This window comes from Scyliorhinus canicula, chromosome 5 (assembly GCF_902713615.1).
Source record: "Scyliorhinus canicula chromosome 5, sScyCan1.1, whole genome shotgun sequence".
Taxonomy (NCBI): domain Eukaryota; kingdom Metazoa; phylum Chordata; class Chondrichthyes; order Carcharhiniformes; family Scyliorhinidae; genus Scyliorhinus; species Scyliorhinus canicula.
The window spans coordinates 165,244,450-165,272,413 of NC_052150.1; the positions used below are offsets into that span (position 1 = coordinate 165,244,450).

At 45.9% G+C, this 27,964-nt stretch overlaps 1 protein-coding gene across 3 annotated transcripts in view; it reads right to left on the reverse strand.

The window, feature by feature from the left end:
* Positions 1–27,964, reverse strand: part of abcb4 (ATP-binding cassette, sub-family B (MDR/TAP), member 4) — a 170,776-nt gene that overhangs the window by 17,716 nt on the left and 125,096 nt on the right. For 2 of the 3 annotated variants that reach the window (XM_038797976.1, XM_038797977.1), the window contains exons 22-25: positions 22,334–22,434; positions 15,159–15,299; positions 12,935–13,091; positions 6,993–7,190 (exon numbers count right to left, since the gene is read on the reverse strand). In XM_038797976.1, the coding sequence (XP_038653904.1) occupies positions 6,993–7,190; positions 12,935–13,091; positions 15,159–15,299; positions 22,334–22,434 (597 nt within the window). Of the gene's footprint in view, positions 1–6,992; positions 7,191–12,934; positions 13,092–13,350; positions 13,490–15,158; positions 15,300–22,333; positions 22,435–27,964 lie in introns of those variants that run through there. The other variant, XM_038797978.1, reaches the window with a different exon arrangement.

A 27,964-nucleotide genomic window follows, 5' to 3' on the forward strand; every position in this document is an offset into this window, starting at 1 on the left:
AGGACTCTGGGTCTGTACTCATTGGAGATTAGAAGGGTAGGAGGGGATCTTATTGAAACTTACTGGATACTGCGAGGCCTGGATAGAGTGGACGTGGCAAAGATGTTTCCATTTGTAGGAAAAACTAGAAGCAGAGGACACAATCTCAGACTAAAGGCACAATCCTTTAAAACAGATGAGGAGGCATTTCTTCAGCCAAAAGGTGATGAATCTGTGGAACTCTTTGTCGCAGAATGCTGTGGAGGCAAAATCACTGAGTGTCTTTAAGACAGAGATAGCTAGGTTCTTGATTAATAAGTGGATCGGGGGTTATAGGGAGAAGGCAGGAGAATGGGGATGAGAAAAATAAGAGCCATGATTGAATGGCGGAGCAGACTCGATGGGCCGAGTGACCACATTCTGCTTCTATGTCTTATGGTCTAAGTCCAAAAAAAAACAGGTCAAATCTACTCTCAATCATCAGCAAAGTGATGGAAGGTGTTGTCTTCAGCGCTCTCAAATGGCACTTCCAAAGCAATAACCTGCTCACTGATGCTCAGTTTGGGTTCAGTCAGGGCCACTCTAATCATGATCTAATTTCAGCCTTGGTCCAAACATAAACAAACGACCTGAATGGAAGAGTTGAGGTGGAGTGATTTCCCTTGATATCGAGGCAGCATTTGATCAGTGTGGCATCAAAGAATGTGAGCAGTATTGAAGTAAATAGGAATGAGGAGGAAAACTCTCCACTGCTGGAGTCATAGCTAACACAAAGGACCTTCAAAATCTGCAACCTCTGCTACCTAGAAGGGCAAGAATCACAGGAGATGGAGACAACAACTTCAAGTTCCCTCCCAAGTCATACATCATCCTGACTTGGAAATGACTCTCCATTCCTTAATTGTCGCTGGGTCAAAATCCTCAAGCTCTCACACTAACAGCAGTATGGGTGTACCTATAGCATATGGACTGCAGAGGCTTAAGGAGGCAGCTCACTTCTATTTCTCAAGAGCTGAGCAATAAGTGCTGATCTGGCCAGTGATGTCCATGAAAGCACTTGCAACGATACTTGATAAAGTGAATCGAAGTGATTAACCCTGGAGACAACAGGCTGGGTTTTCTTAGAAGTGGACGTTAGTGAAAGAGCTTCCTGCTACCTCCATGATTTTGTCGATTTCTCCACCTTGGGCGCTAATTATATTTGTAGGTTGGGCTAAGAGTGGTAACATCATCGTGTCAATGCTACACAGAGGAAGAAAAATAGAGGGCATCATTTTACTAAATGGGAAAAAAGTCCCATAGCGAGCGGTTTAGCTGCGTGTTTCCAGCACTCTTAGCGTTGTCATGTGAGAGTTCCTTAAAGAAATGGGTGTTTAAGAAATGTACCTTTAAGAAATGGGTGTTTATCAGTGATGTCAGAGTGTGGGTGGAGCTGGGCTGTCTATCAGCTTTTTACTTTCGTTTTGGGCTGTTTGCTGCAGGGTGTGTTTTAGTTTCATTTTCAGAGCTGGATAGCTGCAGTCACAGCCAGAAGGGGTATTAGTCTCTCTCTCTAATCTAAAGAATGTAAATCGATCCTTTGGTGATTTAAAACTAATAACTGCTCTCAGTATTGACTTTAACCTGATGTGCTTCTGTTTAAAGTTTTTTTAAAAGTCTTCTGGATGTTGAAAGGACAGCTTATATTACTCAGTGTTGTATTCTTTGGGGGTTGTATTTGAATTACTGGTTGCTAAGATGTTCACTGTTTGTTTTAAAAAGGTTAACTTGAGTTAATAGAATAAACATTGTTTTGCTTTAAAAAATACTTTTTCCATTTCTGCTGTACCACACCTGTAGAGTGGGCCGTGTGCTCCCCATATTACAATCTATTAAAAGTTGTGTATCCCGGCTCTGGGTCACTGTCTGTGTGGAGTTTGCACATTCTCTCCGTGTCTGTGTGGGTTTCGCCCCCACAACCCAAAGATGTGCAGGTTAGGTGGATTGGCTACACTAAATTGCCCCTTAATTGGAAAAAAAATAATTGGGTACTCTAAATTTATTTTTATAAAGTTGTGTGTCAGGTGAACTCCATAATACACTTTGGAGTTCTCTAAACGTTGGCCCATAACAGCGTTGAGTACACAAGACCATAAAACGCGACTCGCGTTTGATACAGGGCCTCAACGGGGAACCCGCAGCTGAGGCCGCACATCGTCCCATTTTGTGTACTGAGGAGCTCCACTCACCAGAACTTCAGTGTAGCAAGGTCCATGAAGCAACCCCCAAGCCACAGCACACTATGGGAGGGTCTCCAGCCAGTCCCCACAAACCCCAACACCCATGCAAGGCACCCCGGCCCGATCGCACCCACACATAAAATGCCAGCTTGGCACCTTGGCAGTGCCACGTGGCCACCAGATCCTCAACACTATCCGCAATTCCACCAACCTTTGTGTTGTCTGCAAACTTACTAATCAGACCAGTTACATTTTCCTCCAAATCATTTATGTATACTACAAACAGCAAAGGTCCCAGCACGGATTCCTGTGGAACACCACTTCTCACAGCCCTCCATTCAGAAAAGCACCCTTCCACTACTACCCTCACCTTCTAATGACCAAGCCAGTTCTGTATCCATTATTCACAGCTCAATTCTGATCCCATGTGACTTCACCTTCTGTAGCAGTTTGCCATGAGGGACCTTGTCAAAGGCCTTATGGATGTCCTTGAGTGGGCCAAACCTCTCCCTGGCTATCCTCTTGCTCTTTATATACATATTAAAAGCCTTGGGAGATCTTATAGATAAGATAGAAGCAGGGAGGTTGTTTCCATTGGCGGGTGAAACTAGAACTAGAAGCATGGCCAGCGCCGGCCCTATGGTTGCTGGCGCCCGGGGCAAGCTGAACTTCGGCGCCCTTGGGGGGGCGGGGCCGGGGGACCGAAGGGGGGGGCGGGGGGAGCGGACCGAGCGGGGGGGCGGACCGAGGGCCGCCCTGGGGGAGGGCGGCCACCGCGCATGCGCTGGTTGGCACCGGCCCAACTGCGCATGCGCGGGACCCGAGTCTCTGGCGCCTCCTAGCACATTGCGCCCCGGGCGACTGCCCGAGTTGCCGGTGCCTTGAGCCGGCCCTGGGCATGGCCTCAAAATAAGGGGGAGCAGATTAAGGATTGAGATGAGGAGGAACTTCTCCACCCAAAGTGTTGTGAATCTATGGAATTCCCTGCCCAGTGAAGCAGTTGAGGCTATCAAAGATAAATAGATATTTGAACAGTAAAGGAATTAAAGGTTACGGTGAGCGGGCGAGTAAGTGGAGCTGAGTCCACAAGAAGATCAGCCATGATCTTATTGAATGGTGGAGCAGGCTCGAGGGGCCAGATGCTCTACTCCTAGTTCTTATGTTCTTATGTTTTATTCCTGAGCACTACCCATATTGCTTCACTGCATGAGCCCTCCGAGATATCTTCCCGCAGTGCAGCTGTGATATTCTCCTTAACCAGTCATGCAACTCCCCACCCCTTTTACAGTCCCCTCTATCCCGCCTATAACATCTAAATCCTGGAACATTTAGCTGTCAATCCTTTTCCTCCCTCAACCAAGTCTCTGTAATGGCAACAACATTATAGTTCCAAGTACTAATCCAAGCTCTAAGTTCACCTGCCTTACCTGTTATACTTCTCGCATTGAAACAAAAGCACTAAGACAACCAGTCTTGCTGTGTTCAGCAACATCTCCCTGCCTGCTCTTCCTTGGAGTCGTACTGGCCATATACGCTAGTTCCCCCCTCAGTTATTACACCTTCTGGCCTATTGCTCCAGTTCCCACCCACCTGCCACACTTAGAACATAGAGCATACAATGCAGAAGGAGGCCATTCGGCCCATCGAGTCTGCCCCGACACTATTAAGCTATCACTTCCACCCTATCCCCGTTACCCAATAACCCCTCCTAACCTTTTTGGCCCCTAAGGGCAATTTATCAAGGCCAATCCACCTAACCTGCACGTCTTTGGACTGTGGGAGGAAACCTGAGCACCCGGAGGAAACCCACGCTGACACGGGGAGAACGTGCAGACTCCGCACAGACAGTGACCCAGCAGGGAATCGAACCTGGGACCCTGGCGCTGTGAAGCCACAGTGCTGTCCACTTGTGCTACTGTCCTGCCCACTTAACATGGTTTGAGAAAGGAAATTATGTTTGACTAATTTATTGGAGTTCTTTGTGGAAGGTGGATAAACTGTGAGGTATACTTGGATTTTCAAAACGCATTTGATAAGGTTGCTAGATAAAATAAGAGTTCAAGGTGCAGGGGGCAACATATTAACATGGTGGAGGACTGATTAGCTAACAGAAGCAGAGTAGGAATAAATGGGTCATTTTTGGGTTGCAGCTGTAATAAGTGAAGTACCACATGGAATCAGTGCTGTGACCTCAACTATTTCCAATCTATATCAATGGCTTGGATGAAGTGACTGAACGAATGATAGTTAAATTTTCTGACAAAGGTGGGAAAGTAAATGGTCAAGAGGCCATAAAGCGCAGAATTTTCCAGCCTCACTGGAAAACGTGATGAACCATTCAAAAGTCAACTGACTTCAGGAAGGGAGCAGAAGATTCTGTCAGAGGGAGGAGCCAGAAAATCCTGGCCAAGGAATCTACTGTAATATCCTGCACGAACCTATGGGGTGAGAATGCTGGTCTTCTCCGTGCTACTTGCGGAGTACGAGCTCACCCACTAGGGGTGGAGTACTCAATTACCCAGTGTGTATAAGGTCGGCCGGTTAGGCACCGATGGAGAGGAAGCCAGTAGGAGTTAGTATATTATTTAAATGGAGAGACTACAATGTGGTACACAGAGATCTAGATCACAAAAAGCGAGTATGCAGGTACAGCAAATGATTAGGAAAGCAAGTGATACATTGGTGTTTATTGTAAGGGGAATGGAATATAAAAGTAGGGAAGTGTTGCTATATCGGTTCAGGACTTCACATCTGGAATACTGTGTATAATTTTGGTCTTTTTACTGAAGAAATGCTATAATTACACTGGATGTAGTTCAGAGAAGGGCTGGTTTAGCTCAGTGGGCTAGACAGCTGGTTTGTGATGTAGAACAAGGCCAGCAGGGCGGGTTCAAGTCCCGTACCAGTTTACCCGAACAGGCGATGGAATGTGGCATCTAGGGGCTTTCAAAAGTAACTTCATACTTAGGGGCAGCAGGGTAGCATGGTGGTTAGCATAAATGCTTCACAGCTCCAGGGTCCCAGGTTCGATTCCCGGCTGGGTCACTGTCTGTGTGGAGTCTGCACGTCCTCCCCCTGTGTGCGTGGGTTTCCTCCGGGTGCTCCGGTTTCCTCCCACAGTCCAAAGATGTGCGGGTTAGGTGGATTGGCCATGCTAAATTGCCCATAGTGTCCTAATAAAAGTAAGGTTAAGGGGGGGGTTGTTGGGTTACGGGTATAGGGTGGATACGTGGGTTTGAGTAGGGTGATCATGGCTCGGCACAACATTGAGGGCCGAAGGGCCTGTTCTGTGCTGTACTGTTCTATGTTCTACTTGTGACAATAAAAGGTTATTATATTGTTATTATTACTCGACTGATCCCTGGGATGAAGGGGCTATCTTATGAGAAAATTAGGGATTTCTCATTCAAGACTGAGATGAGGGGGGAATCTTTTTCTCTCACAGTGTCTTTAGTGTTTGGAATTATCTTCCCAGAGCGGTGGAAACTGGGTCCTTGAATATACTCAAGGCTGATTATATAGATCTTTAATTGACAAGAGAGTCATGGGTTATGGGATCCAGACGAGAAAGTGGAGTTGAGGCTGCAATCAAATTAGCCATGATCTTATCGAACAGTGCAGCAGGCTCAAAGGCCTGCTCACAACCCTTGTGTTCGTGAATCAGCACTGACAAGTAGCTCATTAATTGAGGAAATTCACACATGAAGCTTTGAGTGCCATGTGTTGCTCATTGTCCCTGTGGAAACCCTTAGTCAGTAAAACTGGATGGCTCGCTCTCTTTGTTAATCTGGATCCAGTCAGAAGAAATTGCTGCATGGTCCATTAATTACAGTATTAGTGGCTTTCTCTGTACAATCATCAGGTGCTGCGTGACTCCTCTAGCAGAGATCATTGGGTGCTACCTGGGAGGATTCCAGTTCAAAGAAATTCAAGATTGTAGTGACTTTGATTGGTTCAGACAATGCTGTTCTCCTAGTGCAAAGTGGGTCGCAGGCCTTCTGATAGCAACTAATCAATCTCCTCAGTTACCCCTGGGAGGAAGAGAGAGCCTTCACAGGTAGTGAATATAGAGAAATCTTAGTAACAACTACTTGTTCTGTAAACCCTAGTCAGCTTCTCAAAGGCAATTAGAAATAGGCAATAATTGCTGGCCTTATTAGTGGTGCTCAGAGCCCATGGAAGAATGACAATGAAATAATCAGCGGGTATCTGTAAGGTACAAACATATTTTGTGATTTGTCAAATTAAGTGCCTCTTCTATATCACCATTTTGCTTTTCAGAACACAGGATAAAAGGGAAATGCAGTGCCTAGCATGAAACCTACTTTCTGCAGAGCAGGCTAAATAGTGCCGAAATAGAGATAACAGATCCTCCAAAGCACCAAACAGATTGAAGGCAGACAAAACAACACAAACCTTCAGCTCCAGCAAACAAGATGTCCTCTTTAACACAGTATCAGGGATGCCACTATGCTGCTCATTTAGCTACCCATACAATGATGGTACCAAGTTCATGTGGCGGTTCAGTTCACCCGCCCGAGTTCATTTAATATGGTGGTGAGACAGATTGAAGTGTTAAATGGGAAATGCGTGATTCTGGGGAGGAAAATTCTGATGAAATTTCTTGGGGGTGAATTTGAGGTGGTAAGTCTGACTATCCCATCTTGCTCCGGAAATCGAAGAAGAATCCAAACCAAACTTTCCACGATCTGGACTTTCCTTCTGTTTGTGAGGGGGTGGTAAAGCAAAATATGTTTCAAATGCTAATCCTGTTAAAAGCAGTAAATCACCTACCACTTTTCCACGTAGTGGGTCATAGAACCTCTCCAGCAGCTGAACTGTGGTGCTTTTGCCACAACCACTACTGCCCACTAGAGCCAAGGTTTGTCCCTTTCCAACGGAAACCGTCAAACCTCGCAACACAGTCGTATCAGGGCGAGTAGGATAGTTAAAGCCAACATCTTCAAACTTGACTATTCCCTCAAATGAACCCTGAAAAAAAATACAAATCATGTTAACACCATTTTAAGATAAACATATCAAAAAAGACTTTTGCAAAAATGTATTCTTCAGATGTTCTGGTGTCTATTTGCATCTTAGAAAGCAAACTAGGCAAAAATTTACATTTTGTAATATGAACATTCTCAGAACATTTGTGCTCACATTTGTTGATACAATGTCAGAAGCTATTATTAGCTCTCAGGTGTCAACTTTGAAGAATTTTGCGGTGCTGCAATGGTATTCCTTGGTTGAAGATCTATGAACAAGGACTATGTTTTAAAAATTCATTCTTTGGAAGTGGATGTTGCTGGTAGGGCTTTAATAGAACTGAAGGCGGGAAATAAGAATCAACCATGTTGATTCCATGTGACAAGTGTGTCAGAGGGTGACCAGATCAGGTAAGGATAACAGACTTCCTCCCCTAAAGGGGCTGCTGGTTTAGCACACTGGGCTAAATCGCTGGCTTTTAAAGTAGACCAAGCAGGCCAGCAGCACGGTTTGATTCCCGTACCAGCCTCCCCAGACAGGCGCCGGAATGTGGCGACTAGGGGCTTTTCACAGTAACTTCATTGACGCCTACTCGTGACAATAAGCGATTTTCATTTTTTTCATTTCATTAAGGAGATTTTTGAACCAGTTAGATTTCTTACAACAATCCGACACCTTCAATTTAAATACACCAGCTTTTGTTTTCCAGAATTTTAAATTAACTTCAAATACTCAAATTTGCCGTAGTAGGATTTGACTCTTGGCCACCATTCAACGGGACAAAAATAGAGTCTCGTTTTGGGCATGTTTACCGGGGTATTTCTCAGGGTCATAGCGCCGATAGACATTGCGCTATTTAATAAGACTTTGCTTTTTTGGCCTCAGCGAGGAATGCCCCATCAAAGCCACACTTACCTCATTTTCTGCACTGAGCTCAACCCACCAGTGCAGAAAGACGACTCACTGATTGGGGCGCCATTTCTAAATGACACCATAATTTTCGATCCCCCCTCAGCCACCCTACCACAGACTCCAGGCATTTCTGGGTGAATAGATTTCTAGTCACTTCAGTCCTAAAAGGTTTACCCCTTATCCTCAAACTAGGACCCCTAGATCTGGACTCCCACACCATCGGGAAAATTATATCTGAATCCACCCTTTATAATCCTGTTAGAATGTTATAAATTTCTATGAGATCCCCTCTCACTCTTCTAAACTCCACTGAATATAATCCTAATCAACATAGTCTCTCGTCATATGACAGTCCCGCCATCCTAAGAATCAGCCTGATAAACCTTTGCTGCACTCCATCCTTAGTAAGAACATCCTTCCTCAGATAAGGACGCAAAAAACTGCACACTCCAGGTGTGGCCTCACCAATGCCGTATGCAATTGCAGTAAAACATCCCTATTCCTACACTCAAATCCTCTCTCTACGGAGGCCAACATACCATTTGCCGTCTTTACTGCCTGCTGTAACTCTGCGCTTACTTTTAGTGACGGATGCATGCGGACACCAAGGTCCTGCTGGATACAACCTCTCTCAATTTGCACCCAATCGAATAATAACCAAAACGATAACGTCATATTTATCCACATTATACTGCATCTGCCATGCATATGCCCACTCACCCAGCCCTGTGGAACCCTAGTAGTCACTGCCTGCCAATCAAAAATACCCATTTATTCCAACATTTTGCTTCCTATTTGCTAACCAGCTTTCTATCCATCTCAAGATACTACCTGCAATCCCATGTGCTTTAACTTTACTTAGTAATCTGCCATGTGAGACCTTGTAAAATGCCTTCTGGAAATCTAAATAAACCACATCCGCCAGTTTTCCCAGGTCAACTTTACTAGTGGCATCTTCAAGGACATCTTCAAAGAATCCTAGAAGATTTGTCAAGCATGATTTCCCTTTACTAAGTCCATGTTAACTTTGTCTGATTATACCACTACTTTACAAATGCTGTGCTATGAAATCCTTGATAACAGACTCTAGAAACTTCACGACTATAGACGTTAAGCTCACTGGTCTATAGTTCCCTGTTTTCTCTCCCTTTTTGAATCGCAGAGTTCTGCGTGGGTTTCACCCACAACCCAAAGATGTGCAGGTTAGGTGGATTGGCCACACTAATTTGCCCCCTAATTGGAAAAGAAACCTCTAAATTTATTTTTTTATTGAATCGCGGAGTTATATTATAGTCTGTAGGAACCATTCCAGAGTCCAAAGAATTTGGGAAAATGACCACCAATTGATCTATTATTTCTAGGGCCACTCCCTTAAGTACTCTGGGATGAAGATTAAGAGACTCTGGCGATTTATCCACCTTTGATCCCATTAATTTCCCCAAACTATTACTCTACTAATACTAATTTCCTTCAGCTCCTCACAAAAACCTGTGTTACTCAGAACTTCATGAATTCCTTTGTGAAGCAAAGTACGAATTTAGTTCCTCAGCCATTTCCTTGTTCCCCGTTATGAATTCCCACGTTTCTGACTGGCCTACATTTGTTTTTATAAACCTTTTTCTCTTTACGTACCTATATACCTTGTTACCTGGTCAAACAAAAAAATAATCCATCATCAGAGATCATGGTCCCAATATTTAATGCAGGCAATCATTTGGATCTGAGCCAATATGACACTGCTGTGGCGCTAACAATTGCACACAAAGACTCGAGTGATGTACAAGAGAGGCTTTATTGCGGTGAGATGCTATTCCTCCGGTGGCAGCTGTAGAATTGCATCTCAGTGAAGCTTACGAATATTTATACTGCTCCCTGTGGGCGGAGCTAGGGAGAAAACTGTAATACAGGTACACACATATATACAGTGGTTGGATCACCACAACTGCAAAGTATAAAACTGCTTGTTGTTTGGAGAAACAATTTCATTCATTTAAAGGCTACAGCTGAGGTGTAAGTGTCCACAATCCAATATTAAATGATTCTGGCTTTTAATCCCAAGGAGAGAAAACATGCAAAGGAAATGGACCAGGATAAGTGAAAGGCAACATCTTGTAACCTTGAGGAACCCCTAAAATATTACTCAATGTTGGAAGAAGCTCACCAATCTCTCCCGGGGAAACAAGATTGCAACTCACTTTGGAATAGCGTGCACTGAAAGTTATGCATGTCATTTGGTGCTTTGTGCACCTTAACTGCAGCACTTAGCATGCGATGCAGCATTTTTCATTCCACCTTCTTTCTTTTGCAGCAGATGCAGGTCATTGAAAGGTATTTCATTGTCATTATCTATTTTCACCCCGATTGAGGCATCCTTTTTGTCACCCAGGTTTTGTCACCTGTATTTTGCGAAGCACAGAAGGCCATCAATTCCTCTTCTTATAGACAAGGAAGTAGCACTTTCTACAGAAAGCACCAGACGTATGGAGAATGACATTTTTCAGCTGGGCTTGCAATATATTTTGCGCTCAACCAGCCACAGTTTTGACATGTGTAGAAAACCTACATGATGCGACTCTGGCAGCTTTTATGCTGGAATTAGAAAATCAGTCTGTTTTTACCTAATTCCTGGTGTTGATGGGATTGCTCAAACATTCTTTTCCATAGAATTCCTCCAGTACAGAAGGCCATTCAACCCACCAAGTCTGCAACGATGCTCTGAAAGTGTATCCTTTCTAGGCCCACTCCACGCAATATTCTCTTAACCCCATAAACCCACCGAAGCTGCACATCCCTGGACACTAAGGGGCAATTTAATATGTCCAATCCACCTACGTTGCACATCTTTGGATTGTAGGAGGAAACCGAAGCACCCGAAGGAAATCCAGGCAGACACGGGGAAAATCCGCACAGTCACCCAAGGCCGGAATTGAACCCGGGTCCCTGGGAGTGAGGCTGAATTGCTAATTCCTATGCCACCGTGCCGCCACCTGGACTCTGGAAAGTTGCTACTCAGTCCTGCTTTCAGTACCAACACTAGATGTTGAATTAAGGTTTGGAGAATCTAAATCTTAAGAGCTGTTGAACCCAAAGAGAAGGTATCTGCATGTTCACTCTGACAAATGATCAGAATAAAGTCTACTTTACAAAAATAATTTGAGCAGATTACATCAACCTCTCTTTTAAGTCTCTACTAAAAAAAATATACATTCCCATAATGTAAGGAGAAAAGCTGAAAATACTCAGCAGGTCTGGCAGTATTAACATAAAGAGAGTCAATGAGCTCGATTGTACGGGACGGGACGGGACGGGGGTGGGGGGGGGGGGGGGGTGGGTAAATTGCTCCACCTCCCACCTGGAAGTATTGTTAGCCGATATATCTGAAAGAATCCAACACTACACAACCACAACACCACAACATGCTATGGGTGGGCTAAATGAGAAAAGAGTGGGACTTGTGTCCTTCTATGGGAGGAACATAGAATTTTTTTTTACAGTGCAGAAGGAGGCCATTCGGCCCATTGAGCCTGCAGCGGCCCTTGGAAAGAGCACCCCATTTAAGCCCAGAACTCCGTCCCTTACCCGCAACCCAGCAACGCCACCCAACCCTTTTGGACACTAAGGGCAATTTAGAATGGCCAATCCACCTAACCTGCACATCTTTGGACCGTGGGAGGAAACCGGAATACCCGGAGGAATCCCACACAGACACTGGGAGATTGTGCAGACACCACACAGACAGTGACCCAAGCTGGGAATCGAACCTGGGACCATGGAGCTGTGAAGCGACAATGCTAACCACTGTGCTACCGTGCCGCCCCTCTGGAAGCTCTGCCCTTGAGAGTAGCCGGCCTATCTGATTGGCCAGGAGTTCTAGCTGTCCCAGGGACACCAGAACACAGTTGTGGGAACTGGCGGGACTGCAAGAAGGTTTATGAAGAAGAGAAGGTGGATGTCGAAGTCAGGTAAGTCAGGCCTTTTGCGGGGTGGGGTGGGGGGGGGGGGGGAGAATCAGGTCATGCAGCTAAGAATAGGGGGCTGGTTTTGAGGGCAGCCACAGTAGGGAGAGTAATATCTTGGCGGGGAGGAGTTTCTCCCCCAAGTGCAAAGGGCAACCCTCAAATTAAATGTCCCTTTCCTTCACCCCTTCTTTTCAGCTTGGGCTCAAACAATTGGACTGCCCACCCCGCCTGCCTGCTCACACCAACGGTATTGTGGCGTGGGCATTGTAATATCCCAGTGAGGCAACTAGGTGAAAAGCTAAATTGACCATTAATTATTTATTCAGAAATAGTGGAAAAGTGTTGATTTCAGCACCTGCCCACCAACTATATTATGGGGACAGCTTGGGGTGGACAGAAGGTGATTGGCTGATCACTCTTTGTATTTATCATGCCCCCTTCCCGTACCTGCTGAGAACACCTGACAGGGCTGGATTTTACAGCCCCCTATGTTTCAGGCTGGTGGCCTTTCATCATAACATGAAAGCAAGTTTAAGCATGTTAGGTCACTGACCCGCTTTGTAAAACTGCTTTCTTTTCTCTACAGATACGTGAAACTATTGAGCATATCCAGCACATTTGTTTATATTTCAGATTTCCAGCAGCCAAAGAATTTTTCCTTTGAAAACCATTGTTCATTGTCCATGTTGCATGCTTGTCTTGATTCTTGGAATTTTACAAACATTTCTGACTTTTTTATCCAAACAGATGAAAGTTCATTTTGTAGTTTTGTGCAAACTGTTTAGCGGGAAGCTGCTTCTGAGTAACCCAAGATTAAAGCATTTTGTCGACTTACATTTCCTAACTTACCACTTTGCGGGACAATAAAATACTTACGGGAACATTACCAGCGTCACTATAGCTGTCTATGGATGGAAGTTGCTCAAGTAGCATCTTGATGTGAGCGGCTGATATCTTGGCCTTTGCATAGTCAGGTGCAAAAGAGCTGGTCTGTCCCAAAGCCATAGCTCCAAACACAATTGCTGAGAATACGCTGGAATTGTTATAAATAAAATTAAACAACGCTGTCTCACCTTTACTAACATGTTATTTTCTGTACACGGGTGATCATTCAAAAAGGAATTTATCAAATACTTCATACAGCACACAGACATTTTATTGCTTTGTTTTAAATGATTGTACTACATGTCAGATGTAACTATATTGTAAAGCAACATGTATTAGGTGTGGCATTGACAACAAAGGGCTACTTGTTATAAACTTAATTAAAAGCAGAAAGGTGCTCATCATACCAGTGTACAGAAACAGCAGGGCAGCATTCAGAAAGCTTGGTTCCTCGTCCCCACCAATAGTGTTCTGCGGCAGTCACCCAGGAAGAACATTACAACTGTCTGAATACATCTTCCCCTGAACTTAGCTCAGAAACTGGCAGTGGGGAAAGATCCCTTCTTCTCTGTGATGCACCACACCAACAGACAGCGAGAGAGATGGAAACAAACAGGAAATATAGAAAGGAAAAGCATAAAACTATGTTCGGAAACAAACACATTGAAGACAGAAAGAGGTAGATACTTTGAGGAAAAGATGGAAAGAAAATCAGGAAATATTGGAGACACTCAAGAGTTGCTTTAGATTGAAATTGTAATATGGGAACAGGCCATTTAGCCCAACCGGTCCATGGTGTTTACCCTTCGCATAAGCAGTAGTCAGTGTTCCATTTGCTCATCCTGTTTCCATTTCCCTTCACTGTTATCTTGTTCAACAACCAATATAACCAATTCTTAAATTTTGATAAGGTCTCTGTTTCAATCATTAACTCTGGTAGTACAGGTACCGAGCACCATATGCAGGAAGCCTGGGACTGCCATGTACTGGATATGGAGATTTTCCAAACTTTGGGTACTGGAGTGAAGAGGCTGGGGAAACTGTCGATATTTTTTTTTTTATTGAGCAGTGTTTAAGAAATTTAACATGCTTACCGCCTCTCTATGTTTGGTCTATCTGTTAGTTCCCTCCTCATTGCTTATCACTTTTTCTCATGTTTTCCAGCTTTATTAAAGTACAAAAGCAAATTATTATACATGCTTTCTCATAATTATCGGTTTCGAGCACAGGCCCCAGTTTTTGAGTTCTTCTGGATTTTGGGATGTGGTATAAGGGGTCAGATACTTGTAACGTCTCACAGTCTCAACCATTTCTCCTGCTCTCTGCTCTAAATCTCATGTTTAATTTTAAAGCTACCTTCTCATTCTAGACTCCTCAATCACTGCAAGTGGTCTATTTCCATCTACCCTATTCCATTCTGTTTTAATTTTAGGCGCCATTATCAAATCCCCATAATTCTCCTCTGCTGTAATAAAAACAACTGCAATTTAAAAAACTTTTTGAATTCTGCCATTTGCAGCAGCATTCTAGTGAATCTGGGCAATACAGTCTCTATTGCCTAAAGATCTCATAATAATAACAATAATATCTTTCCTGTAATCAGAAACCCCAAAACTACACAAAGTATTCCAATTGTGGTCTTACTCAGGTTTTATATAGATTTGCGTTATATCTTAAAATTATTAAAGGCTTTTTAAAATTTCTGAAACCATTATTTTTTCACCTCAAAGATGTGAATCTGATGGGAGGCCTGCAGCCGACATCAAATGGGTGGAAGAAACTTTAAAAAATCCTCTTATATTGAGAGAGGAGAAACCCCTCTGAGTTAATCGTTGGGCCTGCGGGGAATGTCTTCCCTTCCCGCAGCACCCCCTTGAAATTTTAAAAAAAACTTCACCCCCCCCCACCGTGGTGTCGCTGGGAGGCTGCTTGCACTCAGCTGGACTGCCAACCCACCTGTCGAGGCGTCAATCCACTGTTGACAAAAAGAAGGGTTCAAATGGCCCTTAATGGAGTATTTGAATATTTAAATTTGATTCCAAAGCCAGTGCTGCTGTCGGTAAAATTCCCCGATGGCAGGACATAGAGGGGAGTCAGTCCCCCATAGCAGCCCCTGCCGATATTACTGCCATCCCCCTCCATGATCCCTTGTGGGGGCCAGTAAAATTCTGCCCTTTCTGTAAGCTGAATGTTTGCAACAATCATTTATACTTACAGCATAACATCCCGGAAAACCAAATGATTATGTGTGACCAGCCATGCCCCAAACCGAAAACATGCTGCATAAGCAAAGTATAGAATTGCTTGTGAAAGTGCGAAGGTGATTCCATAAATGTAAGCCTTCTTTTTTGCATTCCTTTGGAAAATAAGAAGGAAAATGTATGACAATTCTGCTGCCAAGCACAAAATTCCAGATGTTTCACAGTAACTTAATTACAGTGTTAATGTAAGCCTACTTGTAACAATAAAGATTATTATTATAATAAGATGCAATTTTAAAACACTACACCTGGTGGGAATTACATGAACAGTGTAAGGGACACAATCGCTATTTTAATTCTGCAGCTTATTTTAGAAACATAAGAAATAGAAGAATGAGAAGACCATTTGACCCATCCAGCCTACTCCACCATTCAATATGATCATGGTTGATCTTGGGTTTCAACTCTGCTTTCTCATCTTACCTCTTGATTCCCTGAGAGACCAAACATCTGTCATTCACTACTCTCTGGGTTAGAGAATTCCAAAGACCATAACTCTTTGGGGGGGTGACTAAATTTCTTCTTGTCTCAGTTCTAAATGATCTGCCCCGTATCCTGAAATGGTGCCCTCTGTATTCTAGATTCCCCAGCCAGGGGTAGCAACATCTCAGTATCTACACTGTCAAGATCCTTCATAATCTTTGATGTTCCAATGTGATCACCTATCATTCTTCTAAATCCCAGATAGCATAGACCCAATTTATTTGTCCTGCCATCATAGAACATCATCCCAGGGACCAATCTATTGAATCTATGCTGTGTTGCCTCCAATGCAAGTGTATTCTTCCTTAAATATTGCACAGAGTGCTCAAGATGTGATCTCAGCAAAGCCCCATACAAGACTTATTTGTCCTTGTACTCCAATATCCTTGAAATAAAGGTCATTTGGAAGGCTGTGAAGACATTGGAGAGACTGTAGAAAAGTTTCATGAGAATGGTTCCAGGGATGAGGAACTTCAGTTATGAAGATAGACTGGAGAAGTTGGGACTGCTTTCCTTGGAGAAAAGAAGTTGAGAGGAAATTTAATCGAGGGTATTCAAAATCATGAGGGCTCTGGACAGAGTAGATAGGGAGAGGCTTTTCTCCAAAATGAAAGAATTGAGAATGAGAAGGCACAGGTTTGAAAGAATTGGCTAAAGAAGCAAAGGCAACATGAGAAAAACTTCTTCATGTTTAGTGGTTAAAGTCTGGAATGCATGGCCTGAAAAAAAAACTGTATATGAAAAGGAAGAACGTGCAGGTTTACAGGAAGTAGGTAGGAGAATGGCCTAAGTGAATTGCTCATTCAGAACTGGCACAGAGATGATGGAATAAATGGCATCCGAGCAATTCTGTGCTTTCCTAATTACATGCTAACTTCTTATATTCCTTGTTTGAGTACATCCATGTTTCTCCGAATATCAACCTTTATATATCAACCTTTGCAAGTTTCATTCTTTTATAAAATATTCTGCTTTGCTATCCTTACAATCACAATGAAAAACCTCACACTTCCCTATTGTATACTGCAACTACCACCTTGTTGCCAACTCACTGAGTAAGGCTGGGTTGGGAATCAAAAACACAGCAAGCACAGTTTCAGGATAGGTGGCTGATCATTTAGGACTGAGATTAGGAGAAATGTCTTTACTCAAAGTGTTGTGAATCTTTGGGACTCCACATCCCAGAGGGTTGTGAAAGCTTCATCATTGAATACATTTAGGGCTGGGAGAGACAGACGTTTGGTCTATTGAGAAATTAGAAACATAGGGCGAGATTCTCCGGCTGCGCCCACCCAGCGATCGGAGAATCCCGCCCGAGGTCAACGGACTTTTCCCATTATCCGCAGCTCAGCCGTGGCGATTTGCGGCGGGCGGGGGGAATAATCCAGCCCATACATAGAACATAGAACATCTTGCATCATTGACTTTGTCTATTTATGTGTTTCTGGAACCCACCTCTTCATTCACCTGAGGAAGGAGCAGTGCTCCGAAAGCTAGTGATTGAAAACAAACCTGTTGGACTTTAACCCGGTGTTGTAAGACTTCTTATTGTGCTCACCCAGTCCAACGCCAGCATCTCCACATCACAGAAAATAGAAGCAGGAGTAGGACATCCGGCCCTTTGAGTCTACTCGCCATTCATTATGATCATGGCTGACCACCAAATTCAAAACCCTGATCCCTCCTTCCCTCCATATCCCTTGATCCCTTTAGCCCCAAGAGCTATATCTAATTCCTTCTTGAAATTACACAACGTTTTGGCCTCAACTACTGTGGTAGTCACCACTGTTGTATATATCACATACGAGATGTAATATGGTAAGGCTCCTGTACTACAGGTACGGGGGTAGATCCCTGCCTGCTGGCTCCGCCCAATAGGCGGAGTATAAACGTGTGTGCTCACCAAGCTGCAGCCATTTCGGCAGCAGCTGCAGGAGGTTACACATCTCAGCTTAATAAAGCCTCGATTACTCTCTACTCTCGTCTCATCGTAACTGATAGTGCATCACTTTATTAAGCTGAGATTTTACAACGATGGACCTCTGCATCAAGCCAGATTGCCTGCAGCTGCACCCTCAAGCAGACAACACCAAGTCGGCCTTCGCACATTGGCTAGCCTGCTTTGAAGCATACACCGGATCTGCGACTGAACTACCCTCAGAAGCACAGAAGCTCCAGATCCTGTATACGCGGCTGAGCTCCGACATCTCTCTCCTCATCCGGGATGCGCCGACCTACTCTGAGGCCATGGCGCTACTGAAGGAGAACTACACCCAGCAGACTATCAAACGCTACACCAGACACCTCCTGTCCACGCGGCATCAACTCCCCGGTGAGTCTGTGGAAGATTTCTGGTGTGCCCTGCACGCCCTGGCGAGGGACTGTGATTGCCAGGCTGTTTCGACCGTTGAACATTCCCAACACCTAATTAGGGACGCTTTCGTTACGGGCATAGGATCGGCGTGCATTCGCCAGCGCCTCTTAGAAGGGGCTACCCTCGACCTCGCGGCGACAAAGAAACTTGCAATCTCACTAACGGTCGCCTCCTGTAATGTACAAGCGTACGCCTCGACCGCACGGCGCCCCCCCTCCTGGACATCGTGGACCCCAGTGAACACCCCATCGTGGACCCCACCAGTGAACACCCCATCGTGGACCCCACCAGCGAACACCCCATCGTGGATCCCATCAGCGACCGCCCCCAGCCAACCCTAAGCCTGCGCCGTGCGGCAGCCAGCCAACCCCGGGGAACCCAAGTGCTACTTCTGTGGACAGACAAAGCACCCCTGGCAGCGCTGCCCGGCGTGGAGCGCGCTCTGCAAAGCCTGCGGGAAGAAAGGACATTTCGCTGTTGTGTGCCAGGCCTGCTCGATCGCCGCTGTAACAAGGCCCATTGGTCCTGAACCCCCCCATGTGCGACCCGTGGGCGCCGCTATCTTCCTCGCCTCAGACCACGTGCGGCCCGTGGGCGCCGCCATCTTCCCCCCATCAGGCCTCGTGCAGCCCCTGGGCGCCTCCATCTTTAACGCCTCCCGCCACATGCACCCTGTGGGCGCCATCTTCCCCGCCTCAGGCCCCCTGCTCGTCGGGCACCTCATTGGGCCGCTTATCGCCTGCAACCGCCGCTGAACAGACTTCCAACACCAGCTACAGCTTGCCTCCATCACGATCGACCAGTCTCGGCCACACAACCTCACAACCGCATTGACGACAGTAAAGGTCGATGGGCACAAGACATCATGCCTTCTTGACTCCGGGAGCAGAGAGCTTCATACACCCCAATATGGTAAGGCGCTGCTCCCTCGCAGTACACCCCATTAACCAGAGAATCTTCCTGGCCTCCGGATCCCACTCCGTGGAGATCCGAGGGTACTGCACCGCCACCCTTACCATCCAAGGCGTAGAGTTCAGCGACCTCCGGCTCTACGTCCTCCCCAACCTCTGCGCTGCCTTGCTACTCGGCCTGGACTTCCAGTGCAACCTCTAAAGTCTAACTCTGAAATTCGGTGGGCCCCTACCACCCCTTACTGTATGCGGTCTCACGGCCCTTAAGGTCGACCCACCTTCCCTGTTTGCAAGCCTCACCCCGGATTGCAAACACGCCGCTACCAGGAGCAGACGGTACAGTGCCCAGCACAGAACCTTCATCAGGTCTGAGGTCCAGCGGCTGCTGCAGGAAGGCATCATCGAGGCCAGCAACAGCCCCTGGAGAGTCCAAGTGGTAGTTGTGAAAACTGGGGAGAAAAACAGGATGGTCGTTGACTACAGTCAGACCATCAATCAGTACACGCAGCTCGGCACGTACCCCCTCCCACACATATCTGATATGGTCAATCAGATTGCACAGTACCAGGTCTTTTCGACAGCGGACCTGAAATCTGCCTACCACCAGCTCCCCATCCGTAAGGCGGACCGCCCGTACACCGCGTTTGAAGCGGACGGTCGCCTTTACCACTTCCTTAGGGTTCCCTTCAGCGTCACTAATGGGGTCTCGGTCTTCCAACGGGAGATGGACTGAATGGTTGACCGGTACGGACTGCGGGCCACCTTCCCGTACCTGGATAATGTCACCATCTGCGGTCACGACCAGCAGGAACATGACGCTAACCTTTCCAAATTCCTCCACACTGCCAAACTCCTCAACCTAACGTACAACAAGGAGAAGTGCGTGTTCAGCACAAACCGCTTAGCCATTCTCGGCTATGTGGTGCAAAATGGAGTTCTGGGGCCCGACCCTGATCGCATGCGCACCCTCATGGAACTCCCCCTCCCCCACTGTCCCAAGGCCCTGTAACGATGCCTGGGGTTCTTCTCATACTACGCCCAGTGGGTCCCTAACTATGCGGACAAGGCCCGCCCACTCATTCACTCCACCGTTTTACCCCTGACGGCCGAGGCTCACCAGGCCTTGAACCGTATCAAGGCCGTGATGCACGCGGTCGACGAGACGCTCCCCTTCCAAATCGAGAGCGATGCTTCAGACGTCGCTCTGGTCGCCACCCTCAACCAGGCAGGCAGGCCCGTGGCATTCTTTTCACGCACCCTCCATGCCTCCGAAATTCGGCACTCATCCGTCGAGAAGCTGTGCGGCATTGGAGGCATTACCTGGCCAGCAGGAGATTCACTCCCCTCACTGACCAACGGTCGGTTGCCTTCATGTTCAATACACAGTGGGGCAAGATCAAAAATGATAAAATCGTGAGGTGGAGGATCAAGCTCTCCACCTATATTTACAAGATTTTGTATCGCCCCGGTAAGCTCAACGAGCCTGCAGATGCCCTATCCTGAGGTACATGCGCCAGCGCACAAGTGGACCGACTCCGGACCCTACACGATGCTCTCTGTCACCCAGGGGTCACCCGGTTCCTTCACTTCATAAAGGCCCGCAATCTGCCCTAATCATGATATTTCCAGTGGTTTGGGGATACCTACACCACCACATGGACTGCAGCAGTTCATAATGGCACCACAATCTTCGAAGGTCAATTGAATATGGTCAACAATGCTGGCTTTTCTGGTGACACTTTGACTTCATAGGCAAATTAAACAATTTGACCCAAGTCCCTTTTCTGATACAAAAGTGCAAAGGTCCTGCCCAGATTCCAACCCATCTAGTAAATGAATGGCGAGGACTCTCACGTTCAGTCACCTCCACAACATGTCTACATAGCAGTGTGCCTACACCTCTGAATTATCAGTCCAGTAACATAAGACTGATAACTACGGTATCCACTTCATCCTTTTAGTTTATTTCTTTCAATGATTTCCATTTTAAATTATATTACAGTGTATAACTTAATAGCCATCCATGGTAAAACATTCCAAATGCTCAATGACCCTCCGTGATAATGTCTTTTAACTTCCCTCTACATTTTCCAAGTATAAATCATGAATTTATGCCATATTGTGACTGATGTACCAACCACTGGAGGTAATTTTAACCTCCAAACATTGGTGGGTTGGGGTCAGTTGAGATGTAAAAATATTGAAATCTCAAACCAGACTCAAACCCACTCACTTCCAGTTTAATGATGCTGTAACAAGTGACGGGGTGGCTAATTAAATATTACAATAAGTCTGCCAACCTCAAATTTAACCTGTTTTACTGGTGCAATCTTCGCCTACTAGGTCACTGAGGCCTTGGGAAATCCAGAAGTTCAAGAAAGGGGAGGACAGTTTCATGAAAAAGGTTAAGTGCTCTTATAGCATTGCTTGTGGGCCAAGAGAAGAAGGAATGCTGCCTTCCGTTTTGCACCAAGCTACCTGCTTCTCTGCCACTGGAACCCTTACCCATCATTGCATATCTTCGTGCCCCAGCCCTCCTGAGTGGGTTGAAAGAAATCAGACCCTTGACTTAGCAATAGGATTAATACTTGTCTGGTCTGCACAATGGCCCAAATTATAAATGGGTGGGATTATTGAATGTGGTCTGGGATCTCACCATCACGCCTCAAAACCCAAGGAGTCCTGAGCCTGCATGAGAGGGCAGTAGGATCTGCAGCAATAACTTAATGAACAGCAGCCAATTAAGAGATCACCACCGGACACACCATCCAATCTTGAGACGTCCTCAAAAAGGTGGTAGAAAATATATTGATGTGCTGGGACCAGGTAATGAGTTCTCAGTAATCGGAAGGCTCTAGCCTCTAGCGGCATCATCGTGGTCATGGGGTCAGCTATTACTGCCGGGGAACTTGGGGGGGGGGGGGGGGGGCAGAGGTGCCATACTCCGACCTTGGAACCTCTAGAAAGGAAGTCTCCCATTCAAGGCCACCTCAATACAGCGATTGGACTTCCCACATCGGGATGCCATTCTGATGCTGACAAAAAGCCGGCAGCTCAGTAAAATGGCCGTTTATAGAGCATTCCATTGGCCTCTGCCTCCGGCCGTTCCAGCTCTAGGAGTTTCTCTGGGAACGCAAACATATCAGGATTCCCTCCCAATGTCTTTCGCCATCATTGTACCATCCCTCCCATCTCCAAACCCGCCTCCTGAGAAAATCCAGGCCCTGCTTTCCAAAGCGCTGATTAAAAAACCCTAAATTCTTTCTGGTACAAACAGAATTTGTCTTATTTAACCCTAATCTAGCTCTTTCCACTGTTAACCAGGAGCCACTGTCAATGAAGGAAGTTTGAGTGCCATTACCTGCTGGGAAGTTTTAAGTTTTCTTCATACATTTGTTCAAACTTTCTTTCTCTTGTTAGAGCAACAACTGTTCGAATGTTTTCAACTGCCTCTGTTGCAATCTGTTTAAAATGGAGGAAAGAATATTTTTAAAAACAAAAAAATTAAGGGAGCTTCTCACAGCACAATAACATTTTTTATTGATGGATTTCAAAATCCCAATCCTGAAAATCAACTTCTTCCACTGACTTGAGGTTGTTAACCTTGACCTGGTTGTTGTGGTAACTGTGTAAGAATTCTTCCCTGGTGGACTAAAGAAGCAGTAACACCCAAGAATAATGGGCTGACTTCTCTGCAACCAGCCGCACGGAATCGGGATCGGCACTGGTTCCCTGATCCTGCGGGCCCCGAAAAGTGGCATACTCACCACCCTGCACCTACCCGAGGCCATTGATGGAGGCCCGCTCCGCCATTCTCTGCCCCCCACCGGCTGATGTCTCGATGGCTTGGATCTAATGTGGTCCAGCCAGTCGGGAAATTAGTGTGGCGGCTGCGGACTCAGTCCGCGGCCGCCCTGGTCGGGGGCGAGTCGATCGGAGGGCAGGGGGGGCCCTATACGTGGCCGGGCAATGTTAGTGCGGGCGGTCAGGGTCGGGCACGCGGCCGATTGGGGGGGTTTATTTTCAGGGTCCAGCCATGGAGCACGGTGCGGCCGCTGGAGGCTGCCGCCGTGTGCATGTGTGGCCTCCGACCCGGAAGTGCGGGGGCCTGTCTCTGCAGCAAAAGCTGCTGGATCTACGTCGGGTCCTGCGTGGCCCTTTCACGCCAGTTTTTCTGCTGTGAAAGGCCACAGTTCTGACGCCAGCGTGAGGACATAATCCCAATAACGGAAATATTTTAAACATCTTCCATCATTCCAACACACCCCAAGACACTGCTCAATTTTACAAGCCTTGATTTTTGCAAGGGTCCAGCATATCCATGTTATTTTCAAAGAACAAAGAAAATTATAGCACAGGAACAGGCCCTTCGGCCCTCCCAGCCTGCGCCGATCCATATCCTTTATCTAAACCTGTCTCCTATTTTCCAAGGTCTACTTCCCTCTGTTCCCGCCCGTTCATATACCTGTCTAGATGCCTCTTAAATGATGCTATCGTGCCCGCCTCTACCACCTCCGCTGGTAAAGCGTTCCAGGCACCCACCACCCTCTGTGTAAAAAACTTTCCACGCACATCTCCCTTAAACTTTCCCCCTCTCACCTTGAAATTGTGACTCCTTGTAATTGACACCCCCACTCTTGGGAAAAGCTTGTTGCTATCCACCCTGACCATACCTCTCATAATTTTGTAAACCTCAATCAGGTCCCCCCTCAACCTCCGTCTTTCCAACGAAAACAATCCTAATCTACTCAACCTTTCTTCATAGCTAGCACCCTCCATACCAGGCAACATCCTGGTGAACCTCCTCTGCACCTTCTCCAAAGCATCCACATCCTTCTGGTAATGTGGCGACCAGAACTGCACGCAGTATTCCAAATGTGACAGAACCAAAGTCCTATACAACTGTAACATGACCTGCCAACTCTTGTACTCAATACCCCGTCCGATGAAGGCAAGCATGCTGTATGCCTTCTTGACCACTCTATCAACATGCGTTGCCACCTTGAGGGTACAATGGACCTGAACTCCCAGATCTCTCTGTACATCAATTTTCCCCAAGACCCTTCCATTGACCATATAGTCCGCTCTTGAATTTGATCTTCCAAAATGCATCACCTCGCATTTGTCTGGATTGAACTCCATCTGCCATTTTTCTGCCCAACTCTCCAATCTATCTATATTTTGTTGTATTCTCTGACAGTCCTCCTCGCTATCTGCAACTCCACCAATCTTGGTATCATCTGCAAATTTGCTAATCAGACCACCTATACCTTCCTCCAGGTCATTTATGTAGATCACAAACAGCAGTGGTCCGAGCACGGATCCCTGTGGAACACCACTAGTCACCCGTCTCCATTTTGAGACACTCCCTTCCACCACTACTCTCTGTCTCCTGTTGCCCAGCCAGTTCTCTATCCATCTAGCTAGTACACCCTGAACCCCATACGACTTCACTTTTTCCATCAACCTGCCATGGGAAACCTTATCAAACGCCTTACTAAAGTCCATGTATATGACATCTACAGCCCTTCCCTCATCAATTAACTTTGTCACTTCCTCAAAGAATTCTATTAGGTTTGTAAGACATGACCTTCCCTGCACAAAACCATGCTGCCTATCATTGATAAGTCTATTTTCTTCCAGATGTGAATAGATCCTATCCCTCAGTATCTTCTCCAACAGTTTGCCTACCATTGACGTCAAGCTCACAGGTCTATAATTCCCTGGATTATCCCTGCTACCCTTCTTAAACAAAGGGACAACATTAGCAATTCTCCAGTCCTCCGGGACCTCACCCGTGCTCAAGGATGCTGCAAAGATGTCTGTTAAGGCCCCAACTATTTCAACCCTCGCTTCCCTCAATAACCTGGGATAGATCCCATCCGGTCCTGGGGACTTGTCCACCTTAATGTCTTTTAGAATACCCAAAACTTCCCCCTTCCGTATGACAACTTGACCTAGAGTATTTAAACATCAATCCCTAGCCTCAACATCCGTCTTGTCCCTCTCCTTTGTGAATACCGATGCAAAGTACTCATTAAGAATCTCACTCATTTCCTCTGAGTCCACGCATAAATTCCCTCTTTTGTCTTTGAGTGGGCCAATCCTTTCTCTAGTTACCCTCTTGCTCCTTACATACGAATAAAAGGCTTTGGGATTTTCCTTAACCCTGTTAGCCAAAGATATTTCATGACCCCTTTTAGCCCTCTTTATTGCACGTTTGAGATTCGTCCTACTTTCCCAATATTCCTCCAAAGCTTCATCAGTTCTGAGTTGCCTCGTTCCTATGTATGCTCCCTTTTTCATCTTAGCTCGTCTCACAGTTTCACCCGTCATCCATGATTCCCTAATCTTGCCATTTCTATCTTTCATTTTCACAGGAACATGTCTGTCCTGCATTCTAATCAACCTTTCCTTAAAAGACTCCCACATTTCAAATGTGGATTTACCCTTAAACAGCTGCTCCCAATCCACATTCCCTAGCTCCTGCCGAATTTTGTTATACTCTGCCTTTCCCCAATTTAGTACTATTCCTTTCGGACCACTCTTGTCCTTGTCCATGAGTATTCTAAAACTTACGGAATTGTGATCGCTATTCCCAAAGTAATCACCGACTGAAACATCAACCACCTGGCCAGGATCATTCCCCAATACCAGGTCCAGTATGGCCCCTTCCCGAGTTGGACTATTTACATACTGCTCTAAAAAACTCTCCTGGATGCTCCTTACAAACTCTGCTCCATCTACGCCTCCAACAATACACGAATCCCATTCAATGTTGGGGAAGTTAAAATCTCCCATCACAACCACCCTATTGCTCCTACATTTTTCTGTAATCTGTCTGCATATTTGTACCTCTACTTCATGCTCGCTTTTGGGAGGTCTGTAGTAAAGTCCCAACAATGTTACTGCACCCTTCCTATTTCTCAGCTCCACACATATTGCCTCAGTGCTCGAATCCTCCATCGTGCCCTCCTTAATCACAGCTGTGATATCATCTCTGACGAGTAATGCAACTCCTCCACCCCTTTTACCTCCCTCTCTATCCCTCCTGAAGCATCTATACCCTGGGATATTCAGTTGCCAGTCCTGCCCTTCCCTCAACCAAGTTTCAGTAATACCAATAACATCATATTCCCAGGTACTGATCCAAGCTCTAAGTTCATCTGCCTTACCTGCTACACTTCTTTCATTAAAACAAATGCACCTCAGACCATCTGTCCCTTTGCATTCATCATCTCTTCCCTGTCTACTCTTCCCCTTAGTCACATTGAGTTTATTGTCTCGTACCTTACTGGCTTTAGTTGCTGCTTCTTTACTGACCTCTAACTTCCTAATCTGGTTCCCATCCCCCTGCCACGTTAGTTTAAAACCTCCCCAACAGTGTTAGCAAAAGCACCCCCTTCAGTAAACGGAAACTCGATGGGTGGCTGATACAAGGTCAGGCACCTTCATCTTCATCCGCAGCAAACTTCAGAACAGGTGCCGAGTAGAAATATAAAGTAAATTCTTCAGCCAGAATTTAAAAAAAATGTTTATTATAATTTTCCATATTAAACAAAACCATCCAAAACAATTAACCAAAATTACCCAGCGGTCAGCCTTTCTCTGTAGTCGACCACCGGGCTAACAACTAGCTGATTAAAGCCACAGTTTGGATCTTCATCGTGTCTCGCGTCCAATTGATGGTACATCAGTGACTAGCTCCTTAAACAGGGAAATGAAAGGCTGCCATCTAAGGTAGAATCCTGCTACCGATCTGCTAATGGTGAACTTAACCTTCTCCAAATGTGAAGACATGAGATCACCAACCAAGTCGAGGTACCAGGCGAAGCAGGAGACCTCCACTGCAGCAGAACTTGTCTTCGGCTATCACCGAGGCAAAGGTGAGGACATCCACCTTTACCTCCGACTGAAGCACGGTAGCATAGTGGTTAGCACAATTGCTTCACAGCTCCAGGGTCCCAGGTTCGATTCCCGGCTTGGGTCATTGTCTGTGCGGAGTCTGCACGTTCTCCCCTAGTGTGCGTGGGTTTCCTCCGGGTGCTCCGGTTTCCTCCCACAGTCCAAAGATGTGCAGGTTAGGTGGATTGGCCATGATAAATTGCCCTTAGTGCCCAAAATTGTCCTTAGTGTTGAGTGGGGTTACTGAGTTATGGGGATAGGGCTGGACTGTGGGCTTGGGTGGGGTGCTCTTTCCAAGAGCCGGTGCTGACTCGATGGGCCGAATGGCCTCCTTCTGCACTGTAAATTCTATGATACCCATCCAAATAAAGGAGGACATTAATTTGTTGACTTTGACAAAAAAGAATTTGGGGAGAAAAATGGGAAGACATTGAAAAAGAAATATAAATCTCAGGATTTAAAAGATTGAACCTTGCCCATCTCTGCAAGTCTGACTTGACACCATCAGCCAGATAATACAATTTAATTTATAAACGAAGCCCAGTTGTGGGCCTCTTGGAGCCCCAGATAACGAAAGCTAGTCTTGGCAAGGCGAAAAGGTCGCGTAACCAAGTTGCGCTCTCTCCCCAGGTGTTTGACCGGGAAATATCCACTCAAGTTCAACTTGTACCCAGAGAAGGAGCCAAAAGGCCTGAGCAGCTTCATTATCTTGTCCATAGAGGGTACTGGGTCCATAATATAGAGAAGTAGGTTATCGGTGTAAAGGGACACCCAATGCTCCACCCCTCCTTGATTTATCCCACTCCATCTAGTTGAGAACCTCAGTGCTATAGCGAGCAGTTATATTGCCAAAGCAAACAGCAGTGGAGACAGTGGACAATCCTGGGAAATAACCAAAGTTCAGGACATTTGTCCGAACACTAGCAGTGGAGGCTCAATACAGTAATCAAATCCAGGAAATAAACTTGTGGCCAAATCCAAACCTCCTAAGAATCTCAAACAGATATCCCCACTCCACTATCAAATGGCATCCAGGGAAACAATTATCTCCGGTTCAGGCACCGAGTAGGGGAAAAGAACAACGTTT